The 12,361-nt window shown below is 40.0% G+C and overlaps 1 protein-coding gene across 2 annotated transcripts in view; it reads right to left on the reverse strand.

Annotated features, from left to right (window-relative positions):
* LOC127621476 (copine-5-like) overlaps nt 1–12,361 on the reverse strand; it is a 120,374-nt gene that overhangs the window by 81,159 nt on the left and 26,854 nt on the right. For both annotated transcript variants that reach the window (XM_052095105.1, XM_052095104.1), the window contains exon 4: nt 5,226–5,329. In XM_052095105.1, the coding sequence (XP_051951065.1) occupies nt 5,226–5,329 (104 nt within the window). The remainder of the gene's footprint in view (nt 1–5,225; nt 5,330–12,361) is intronic.

The raw sequence follows: 12,361 nt of genomic DNA on the forward strand, positions 1-12,361 counted from the left end.
CAATGACAGCATGTCTCACGAGCGAGCGTGCTCAGTCGGTGCTGGATTGCCTCGCTTCCTTCAAGCCAGGCACAGTGGTCCCTCTAAAACTTTTCCAGAGGCTCCTGGGGCATATGGCGTCCTCCACGGTGGTCGCGCTGCTGGGGTTGATGCATATGAGACCACTCCAGCACTGGCTCCAGACTCGAGTCCCGAGACAAGCATGGCACCACGGCACGCATCGGGTAAGGATCACCCCCGCCTGCCTCAAAACACTCCGACCCTGGACAGACCTCTGCTTTTTACGGGCAGGAGTGCCCCTGCAGCAGGTGTCCCGACGCGTTCTGGTCACAACCGATGCCTCCCGGTCCGGGTGGGGTGCCGTGTGCAGCGGGCACGCAGCAGCGGGCCGTTGGAAAGGGGCCCCGCTGCGTTGGCACATCAACTGCCTGGAGTTGCTGACCATCCTTCTCGCCCTCAGGAAGTTCCTCCCATTAGTTCGGGACAAACACGTCCTCGTGGTGGTGTACATAAATCGCCAAGGCGGCATACGCTCCCGCCACATGTCACAACTCGCCCGCCGTCTCCTCCTATGGAGCCAGCAGCGACTCAGGTCGCTGCGTGCCACTCACATCCCCGGCAAGCTCAACGTCGTAGCGGATGCGCTATCACGACAACGCCTGCCCAGCGGGGAGTGGAGGCTTCACCCCCAGTCGGTCCAGCTGATTTGGGAACGGTTTGGCAAGGCCCAGGTAGACCTGTTTTCCTCCCAGGAAACCTCCCACTACCCGCTCTGGTACGCCCTAACAGAGGCTCCCCTTGGGACAGACGCGCTGGCACACAGCTGGCCCTCGGGGCTGCGCAAGTACGCATTTCCCCCAGTGAGCCTTCTTGCACCGGTGCTGTGCAAGGTCAGGGAGGACGAGGAGCGAGTCACGTTAGTGGCCCCCTACTGGCCCACTCGGACTTGGTTCTCGGAACTCAGACTTCTCGCGACAGCTCCTCCCTGGCGAATTCCCCTGAGAAAGGACCTCCTCTCTCAGGGACGGGGCACGCTCTGGCACCCGCGCCCAGACCTCTGGACAGGAGGCTTTCCCCGTCCACCCTCAAGGTGTATGTTGCCGCCATTGCCGCCCACCACGATCCTGAATGAACTCCCGTATTTGCGCCGCTTAAATACCCGTATGTCTGGGGGCGGGACATGCAAATACTGGCTGCCAACTCTCATTGGCCTTTTTTCATAGATCAAAGGTGGATATCGGCGCTCAAGAGAGACCCCTAGTGTCGCTTCTCCGACACAACGTGTCGTTCCCTAACCTCAGGGAACGGAGGTTACATACGTAACCAAACTTTTTCACTGTAATAATTACTAGAAAGGTTTCCAAACCTCTCTTCTTATTGAAAAATTCAACCAGATCTGACAAGAGCTCTTAAAGGGATAGTCCACCCAAAAATTTTAATTCTATCATAATTTACTCACCCTCATGCAATCACAGATTATATGAGAATGTGTGGATGAGAAACAGAAACAGATCACTTTCACATTCTTCTTCTAGTGTTTTGGTGATTCATATTCTTCTCTGTATATCACCCCCTACTAGCAAAAAATTACATATATTGATCTCTTTCTCACTCACACCTATCATATCAATTCTGAAGATATGGATTTAACTACTGAAGTATCATGGAATTACTTTTATGCTGCCTTTAAGTGCTTTTTGGTGCATCAAAATTTTGGCATCCATTCACTTGAAATGTACTGACCTACAAAGCTGAAATATTCTTAATTTGTGTTCACCGGAAGAAACGAAGTCATATCTGGGATGGCTTGAGGGTGAGTAAATGATGATATAATTTTGATGATGATCATTTTTGGGTGAACTATCCCATTAAAGTGATTGCCCAGACTTATTTAATAGCCTGTCATCATTTCCATACTCTCATTTTGTTCCAAACCCATGTGACCTTCTGTGGAACACAAAAGATGATAGACAAAAAGTTAGAGACTGATAGTCTTGGTCGCCATTCAATTTCAATTGTGTGAATGGTGAATGATGACAATTTCCATCAATAATAATAATAATAATAATAATTCTGTCATACTTGTTAAATATATATTATGTAATGGATTATAGGGGAATTAACTTCCATTATGGCATTTGTGAAAGTAATGAGTTACTCTCTACTTGAGTACTCTTTTAATTGGATACTTTCTTTCTCTTACTAAAGTAATTATTTATGTTAGTACTTTTACTTCTATTTGAGTAATTATGTTTTTTTTAAGTAATTTAAATTTTACTTGAGTACAGTTTTTGGCTACTCTACCCACCTCTGTACACTGTAATCATGTCAACATTAAACCTCTGACATTGTGAATGTGATTAATCGAGCAGATTCATCCTGTGACAAGAGGTTCAGGGACTTTCTGCCTGAGTTACATAAGGTATGATAAAAAGTTAAGCTGAGTGCTGTGCAACTGTAGTTTTCCATTACATGTACTTTTAGTCATTTAGCAGATGCTTTTATCCAAAGCGACTGACAAATGAGAAATTCTACAACATATGCTCTGTATGCATTACAAGCTGTAGCTAAGCATTAGTGCTACACAATTCTTCATATCTAGGCTAAGATGATGAAATAAAATGTCTTAGTCTTGATAAAGGTGGTGTGTTAAAATACTTCTATCCCAGTTTAAAGATGCTGTAAGAAATGTCAACTTTTATCTTCATGTCCTCTCTTAAATTCTGCCCTCCAAGGACATTGTCAGCCAACACCATGTCAGCCATCCTGAATGTACAAAATAATTAACAGCCAGAGAGTGTTTCTGATTGGCCTAAAAAAGGGCCGCATGCCACTCCCCTAACTATTTTTTGCCATATACAGAGCCTATGGCTTGCACAGACACCGATGAGATTTCTCAAGACACCTATTTTAGTGATATCTGTCAGATAGTTGGGACATTTTAATGCTTGGTATTCCAAAAAAGAACCTCTTTAATGTTATGCATGGTGACCAGACAGTCACGGGTTCAAGAAATATGTCCTGGTGTCTTGACAATTTCACAAAAATATTTAATGTGTCCTTGTTTCAGCTATTAGGCTCACTGGTTTTAAAGTAACACATAGCACGACATTGCAGAGAAAGAAAGGTCTAACGTGGCGGGTAATAAGACCGCCAACCACGAGCAGGGACAGGCTCCTGGCCAACCACCTGGAGCAGCAAAACAGCTGCCAGGGACGGGGGAGACCCCCTCTGTTTCCCGATAATGTGGCGGGGTGTTCCGTCCACCAAGGGCCGGAAGACAGCCTCCATTCCATCTGGGGAGGCGCAGCTGTCGTCCGTTGGAGGTTGGAGGAGTGGCCGAGGACCAAGCTACAGTGTATCGGAGAACCAGCGAGTAAGTGGGTTCTCTCTCTCGCTCTCTCGCTCCCACTGCCACTCCCACTGCCGCTCCGTGTTGGCCTTTCCCTCTCTTTTTAAAATGTTTTGGTTAATTTGGCATGATCGCCGATTTGGGGTGTAGGTGCCACATTTTTTGTTTAGTTTGCTTCCCTCGCCTTGTCCCCTACCTCATCCAGGTAGGCGGAGTGTTAGGCAAGGGGGGGGGGGGCTTCCCGGCCTGAGAGAACGAGGGAGGAATGTGACAAGGTAGAGGGCGGGGCCGGGTCGTGATGCTACATACCTGGCCTCTAATCAGGCTAATCAAGCCTCAGAGAGGGATAAAGGCCGACTGGAGACTGCAGTGGGACAAAGAGAGAGATTTACGGGCAGCTGTGTGTTTGTCTTTTGGTTAAGTTCTTCAATAAAATATGATTGATATTGTCAAGCAGGTTCTAACCTCCTCCTTTCCCATTAATCCCTTTACAGAGATATTTTTTAAATTATAATTTTCCATCACTATTTTCCATTCAGATAGTTAAGACACACCACACTTTTTACATAGTTTAAAATAACTTATATTAGAGTTATATTTTATGGTTTTAGTTTCCATATCTCTTATGTTGGTGATATGCTGTGTTAAAAAAATATATTTGATGAAATGTTTTATTAAGACTTTGCCAGTAAATATTTAAATACTCCTTTTGTATTTAAAATAAATCCTTTTGTATTCACCAATTTTGTTGTTAATTATTTATGTTATTTGCTTTTGATTATGTTCAAAATTTGTGAAAATTGAATAAAACAGAATATATGTGCTTATGAAGAGAGTTAAAACACACTAAGCTTAAACAAAAGGCATCACATTAATATGATATGATTCAACGTAATAAACATATTTTAGAACTACAGTTATTCCTATCATTATATCAGACAGGGGCTCTGTTTTTGGAGAGCTCTTAAAAATGGGAAATAGATATTTCCTATTTTTCCCTATCTGCTACCTTTGATGTCGAAGCTTATGCATCGGCAGGATAGTCGCTAATTAAGGGCTTGGGACTGTTTGCATTCGTGTTGTGGTGCCATTATCCATTAAGGGCTTGGGACTGTTTGCATTCGTGTGGTGGTGCCATTAGCCATTAAGGGCTTGGGACCGTTTGCATTCGTGTGGTGGTGCCATTAGCCAATCAGAGTTGCCAGGTGCAGGGAGTGTTTAGGGAATCTTGTTTGGAAACCGTTATTATTTGTGCAATTCCATTAGGTTTCGCTAGTTGCAAAAAATGCAATAAAGAGGGCATATAAATTATTGGCAATATTAAAAGTGGAGTGGAAGTGCAATTCTAGGGCACAGCTGGTTGGATCTGTGAATGCTTACATTATATAAGGGTTAAACATTTGCATTGGTATAAGGGGGGATTGGCATAAAGGTGGAAGGTTTTTAATGCAGATGGCACTCTGAATTCTCCAATTAAGTCCAGAAGCCCTCAGTAACCTAGGAGAGCCCATTTAAGAAGGTAAATGAGAGAGATGGATAGACGGGCGAATGAAAGTTAGGAAGACATCGTAAATCATCTAGACTCCCGCGTCACACATTTGCTTTTACAGGCAGCGTGAAAATTGAGAATAAAACTCATCTGAAATATTTATCACCCTTTCACTGATCTGGACCCTTAAACATGACAGTCTAGAGAGATGTTGCATCAGTAATTACAAAGGACGATGCACTGTTGATGAGATAGACAGAGTGAAGGGAAGGGAGGAAGAGAGGAGGAGAGCAATCAAGCAAGTGAGCAGAAAGACTGGAGTGGGACTGCTTCATGGTGAGTGAGGCAGATTCCACTGTGTCAGCATCAAAGGGAATAACTTACATGTCAAAGCGCAGATTCTGCTTCTCCTCAAAGAAATAGTCCAGGATGTACTTTCTCACAAAGTCCGGGTTCAGTGTGTTGTCGATAACTTCAGTTCTCCCAAACTTGACAAAGAGAAAGAGAACAGCATCATAGGAATGATTAAGTTGTCACAGTCCATAGACATGTCTATTTCTTTTGTTTTTCTTTTCATTCTGTTAACAGACTGTTTACAGAGACTCGGCGGACACAACAACAGCTGCAGGGAAAACTGGGACAAGAAGAGGTGATTCTTAGCAAGATGCTGTGAGAGGTGAAGTATCTCTGCGACTGATGAATGCCCGTGGGAAAGAAAAAACACAAGAGAGATCTCATTAAAATCTCAGTTGTTTCTACCAGACAGCAATGGGATGAAATGGAGAGCAAATTAAGACTTTTGCTTGAGTCCCTGCTTCTCAGATTTTTATCCTGAGAAATAGTCAACCTGCATGGTCTCACAGAATCATGTTACTACACTGTATCTACATTTTAGCAAAATTATTTGAATGTAGCTTGTTGTACATTTTGTGGCACAATCCTGCTGAAATTAACTCTAGAGGCACTAAAAGGGCAGATATTCAGTTCATAAACATGTACTTTTCACCCTGTTCCTTACAAAATGCTATCTTATGACATCAAAACAATTTTAAAGTGCACAACTTAATAGTGCAAGGTGATACATTTTAATGACTGCATTACATAATCATCTACTTTTACAAGCTTGTTCGAGTGAGAACAAATTGCTGGTAGCTCAACTGAAACTGAAAATTATCATGATATGAGTCTTGAAGATTACAGAATGATTGCTTCAGCAGTTGCTTTTTTATCTCACATTTGCTTTTTATGACACTATGGATTATTTTTAGGGTAGGAAGGTAATTGTAGTTGATTAAAAACTCAATTAACCTTGAAAACATCATCTGTTTGGGAGACAATTTTACTAACTTTTACAGTAACAACACAGGGGACATTTTACCTCAGAACTGCACCGATACAGTACGTTAAGAATTTACGTAATATCATTTTGCATATGTCACGTGTAACGAATGAGGTCGGAGTCAGACAAGGGATGAGGATCCAAATGCGGGTTTATTGATTAAAGGAAACAATCAGGCATGAATAAACAAAACTACCACGATGGGCAAATGAAAACAAAACACGAAAACACAGGAACTGGAACACGGGAACACAGGCATGGGAGCGAGCACAAACTACGTACAACAGCATTCAACGACAGACAAGGACTAAACCAAAAACCAGGATATAAATACAAAAACATGGGAAAAAGGGGCAAATGAACAAACAGAACACAAACTAGGTGACAAGGTGATTAACAGAAACCAAAGGCAAATTAACAAGGGCAGGTGAAAACAATGAACAGTGAACACGAGGGAAAACAAGACTATGGAGGTACAAGGGTGACAAAAGTGAAAACTAAGGAATAACAAAAGTGACAAAATTACAAACAAAGGGCAACAGTGAGACAAGACAGGGTAACCGTTACATCACGACAGTCACATACTTTTCAGGAAATCAGGCTGGAAATAGTCGCAGTAATCGCACGTCTCCTCGAGAGTGTCAGAAGAGATCTTAACAATGTCTCAAACTGCTCTCGGATTTGCCAAGATACCAAAGTCAGAAAGTCAGAAATGTCAAATTCTACTAAGACCAAATTATCTGAGTGATGTTATTTGCACACTGACAAAATAATGTGCTGGATTTACTTAAAAATATAGTGCATCATTTTTGCATCCCACTTTTTAAGCAAATTCCAATAGGAATTTTAAGCAACGTTATCGACAAAACGTGGCTGGATATGGCCAAATGAATGAGCTTCCATTCAAAAATGTTTTCTTAAAATACAGTGCCATGCCAGCTACTACATTACATTTTTTTAAACCCAAGAGTCACTGTTTACCCAACTTTGCATTTTAAGCTCATTTAGCTAAATTGCAAGTGCTATTAGCAGGGTCAAATTCTAGGTTCTTTCCATTTACTTTAAAATAAAATGACCTGAAGAAATAACAGACAATTGGTGAATTTCAAAGGTTTTTATTGTTGTTTACAAATTTACAATCTATCATAGATATTCATGCTCTCCTAGAACCAAAATATGTTCTCAAATACAAAAATAGTAACAAAATCATGACGATAATCATAAAAACAAGTGGGCTATGTAATTCAAAATGTATTTTAACAGAATGCACAGTGCAGAAATACAGTGAGGAAAATAAGTATTTGAACACGCTGCTATTTTGCAAGTTCTCCCACTTAGAAATCATGGAGGGGTCTGAAATTGTCATCGTAGGTGCATGTCCACTGTGAGAATCTAAAAAAAAAAAAATCCAGAAATCACAATGTATGATTTTTTAACTATTTATTTGTATGATACAGCTGCAAATAAGTATTTGAACACCTGAGAAAATCAATGTTAATATTTGGTACAGTAGCCTTTGTTTGCAATTACAGAGGTCAAACGTTTCCTGTAGTTTTTCACCAGGATTGCACACACTGCAGGAGGGAGTTTGGCCCACTCCTCCACACAGATCTTCTCTAGATCAGTCAGGTTTCTGGGCTGTCGCTGAGAAACACGGAGTTTGAGCTCCCTCCAAAGACTCTCTATTGGTTTAGGTCTGGAGACTGGCTAGGCCACGCCAGAACCTTGATATGCTTCTTACAGAGCCACTCCTTGGTTATCCTGGCTGTGTGCTTCGGGTCATTGTCATGTTAGAAGACCCAGCCTCGACCCATCTTCAATGCTCTAACTGAGGGAAGGAGGTTGTTCCCCAAAATCTCGCAATACATGGCCCCGGTCATCCTCTCCTTAATACAGTGCAGTCGCCCTGTCCCATGTGCAAAAAAACACCCCCAAAGCATGATGCTACCACCCCCATGCTTCACAGTAGGGATGGTGTTCTTGGGATGGTACTCATCATTCTTCTTCCTCCAAACACGGTTAGTGGAATTATGACCAAAAGTTCTATTTTGGTCTCATCTGACCACATGACTTTCTCCCATGACTCCTCTGGATCATCCAAATGGTCATTGGCAAACTTAAGACGGGCCTTGACATGTGCTGGTTTAAGCAGGGGAACCTTCCGTGCCATGCATGATTTCAAACCATGACGTCTTAGTGTATTACCAACAGTAACCTTGAAAACGGTGGTCCCAGCTCTTTTCAGGTCATTGACCAGCTCCTCCCGTGTAGTTCTGGGCTGATTTCTCACCTTTCTTAGGATCATTGAGACCCCACGAGGTGAGATCTTGCATGGAGCCCCAGTCCGAGGGAGATTGACAGTCATGTTTAGCTTCTTCCATTTTCTAATGATTGCTCCAACAGTGGACCTTTTTTCACCAAGCTGCTTGGCAATTTCCCCGTAGCCCTTTCCAGCCTTGTGGAGGTGTACAATTTTGTCTCTAGTGTCTTTGGACAGCGTTTTGGTCTTGGCCATGTTAGTAGTTGGATTCTTACTGATTGTATGGGGTGGACAGGAGTCTTTATGCAGCTAACGACCTCAAACAGGTGCATCTAATTTAGGATAATAAATGGAGTGGAGGTGGACATTTTAAAGGCAGACTAACAGGTCTTTGAGGGTCAGAATTCTAGCTGATAGACAGGTGTTCAAATACTTATTTGCAGCTGTATCATACAAATAAATAGTTAAAAAATCATACATTGTGATTTCTGGATTTTTTTTTTTTGATTATGTCTCTCACAGTGGACATGCACCTACGATGACAATTTCAGACCCCTCCATGATTTCCAAGTGGGAGAACTTGCAAAATAGCAGGGTGTTCAAATACTTATTTTCCTCACTGTATATGCAGGTAGGAGAAAACTCTTTAACTAATACTGTATTACATCAAGATGCAACACAATTTACTGTATGACCTCAAAAAGAACGAAAGTGTCAGCTTCTTTGGGAAGCTGATGTGAAGGGCATAAAGTAGCCCAAAAAGTCAATGCACTGATGTCCCCAGCTCATTTTCAAGGACAATCAATACATCCAGTGGGATGAAAGGCAACTTTCAAGGGATAGTTCACCCAAAAATAAAAATTCTCTCATTCACTCACCACTATGCCATCCCAGATGTGTAGGACTTTCTTCTTTTGAACACAAAGATTTTTAGAAGAATATCTCAGCTCTGTTGGTACAAATCACTATCAATTTACTATCAATCTCCACTTTCACTTTCATATTTGTCTTCTCTTGTTTTTGGGGATTCACATTCTTTGTGCATTTCACCACCTACAGGGCGGAGAGGAAAATTCATATTGAAAATGACTTAAAAATGTTTTATCTGATTCTCACCCACACTTATAATTTAGCATCTGGATGTAATTTACATGGATTAAACCACTGGAGACGTATTAAAATCTTTAATGAAACCTTTATGTGCTTTTTGTACTTTCAAAGTTCTAGTCACCATTCACTTGCATTGAATGTACAACCAGAGCTGAGATATTCTTCTAAAAATCTTTGTGTTCAACAGAAGAAAGTCCTACACATCTGGGATGGCATGGTGGTGAGTGAATGAGAGAATGTTTATTTGAAGCACACAGGTATTCAACCACTGTACCAAATGCATATATGTATATGAATGTCAGCAGATATGTTAAAATGGTGCAATATAAATATGAATAATGTCATCCAAATGTTTTTGCCTTGAAAACCTCTGATGACTCTTCTTTCAGTTATAGTTGTAGACCTGCTAGGACTATAATTTAAATGACCCTATCCTGTTAGGCAAAAAAATAAAAAATTACAAAATAGTATAATTATAACTGACAAGATAAGCAACATGTATGGCTAGTTTACATTTATGATTCATGACGAGACAATTCTCAACTGCTGCAAACCCTGCTACATATTGCAACAGTATTACACTTATAATGTGACTCTTTTTACAAACAAACTCATACATGTTGATATCATGTTGACATATGACTTTCTTCAGGGGAACACAAACAAAGATTTTTATGGATATATGATGTGTGTTTGTCCATATAATGGAAGTCAGTGAGGTTAAAAATATTCAAGATCCATAAAAGCAGCATCAATGTAATCCATATGACTTTTTGGATTTGGAAATTTTGGTTTGTGTTCCACAGAAGACAAAGTGAGGAGTTGTAAGTGAATGACCTGAGCCGTGGTTGAAGATAAAGAGTATCTGCCTGGTGAAAAAACGTGCGGGTTCCTTTGTGTTTGTTCGACTGTGAAAATGTTCACATCTAATTAGACTCATGCAGACAAACGTTTAATATACTGTAGATTTACAAACGAAACATAATGCAAGTTAACAACCTCTTTACGCGAATACAAACATTAATACACAGAAAATTGATAGCAACAACAACCAAATAAAAAAACGTCTACTGATTTCACACTATGATTAAAGAATCATTTACCTTTGAACTTTTTGGCAAAAACTTTGTGTTGTCCACCAAGATCTCTCCTCATCCAAAATGGCAGCCAGCCCCAAATAAATTTCCTTAAATTCAATCACATTCTTCATCACGTGGTTTCCCATGGGATATAAAAAAATTAGGCTGGGTTTACAAAACTTTTGATTATTGTCGCTTCACTCAAAATAATTAGCAAAGTTTCTTTATTATTATGAGTACAGCATAATCTCAATATCTTGTGTCACACATATAGCATATAATTCATGTAAGTTGACAGCATTACGTTTTCAGTAAAATCAGTTTATTTTAATGAGCAATATTTGCTGAAGCAAGGAATCCATATTTTCAATGCATTAATTTTATAACTGTATATCAACAATTTTCATTCTTTAAGAAAAAAACATTTGATGCAAAGTTGGTCCTTAAATCAAAGTGAGATCTCTATTAAGTCTCATGAACTACAATAGAGCAACCTCTGAACTATAAATTTTATCTTGGAGTATGAGGAACCCCTGCTCAGAATAAGTAATGTATGCAAGTGTGGCATACATCTGTGTGAGTGTGTGCATGCAAATTAAGTGCAAATAGGCAATGAATATTTAAGAATATTCATGAGACCTGAGCTCTGAACTTATGCTTAATGTGTCAATTTAATGGCACATTGTCACAGTTTATTCATCCATCCGAACATATGCGGTACTACAAATTGACCGCAATTTCTTTTTCAATACACATACAGTATAAAGGCACTATGCTCCAGCTCTCTGTGTATGTATAACTTACTGTAACCATAAACATTCCCAATTACTGTAGTAAATATAACTAGTATATAAAAATATAACAAAAAAATGCACACACATACTGTATAGACACGTACTGTATAAATATTCATATAAAATATAATAATCTATAATAATTCATATCAATCCAGCTCACAACAGAAATAGTCTTTCCCATTAGAAGAGAAGAGAAGACTAAGCAATGTATTCTTGAATGATGCTCTGCAGTTGGTTCCCTCAGTTAATTGTGTTTACCATGAATAATTAAACATGAATAGGCAGATGAGAAATGCATAAATAAATGAAATCACCAGAAGGGTGCTAGAACGCAGTTGCTTTGCAGAAATGAAGAAGGAGAAAGCTTATGGTGACAATAAGGTGATGTAAATATAAAGACCATAACACAGTTCACTAATTACAAATACAGAAAACACTGTATCACAATAGATTGATTATCACACAAACATGCAGGGTAATATAGGCCTACTGTTGGTGATATGGGCACATCAGTTTGAGGTTTTTGGCTGTAGTTTAGAGTATTGCAACTCTAGTATTACAAGAACATTTTCAAATCCTGTACTCTGTACACATATTAATTTATAAATTTCTGTACCATGTACAAGTATATTGTAGATGAATATATAAGTAATATAAAATCTTTAAAAATGTAGGTTGAATATGAATTTCATTAACATTCAAACAGAACTGAGGAAAAATGAGAAAGACAGATTGAGAGCAGGAGAGGGTAATAAAGAATGAGAGAGAAAAGAAAACTCATCAAATCCCTGTTAACATCCCCAGATATATCAACTCTCCAACTGTGTGTGCACCTAAGACAGACCTCTTTATAAAAATTCATATTTCAATGCCATAAATTTGAGGAGAAGAGTGGGTTGGAAATGACTGAACACTCCCAAATGCAGCTCTTTGAG

This window comes from Xyrauchen texanus, chromosome 27 (assembly GCF_025860055.1).
Source record: "Xyrauchen texanus isolate HMW12.3.18 chromosome 27, RBS_HiC_50CHRs, whole genome shotgun sequence".
NCBI classification, from domain to species: Eukaryota; Metazoa; Chordata; class Actinopteri; order Cypriniformes; family Catostomidae; genus Xyrauchen; species Xyrauchen texanus.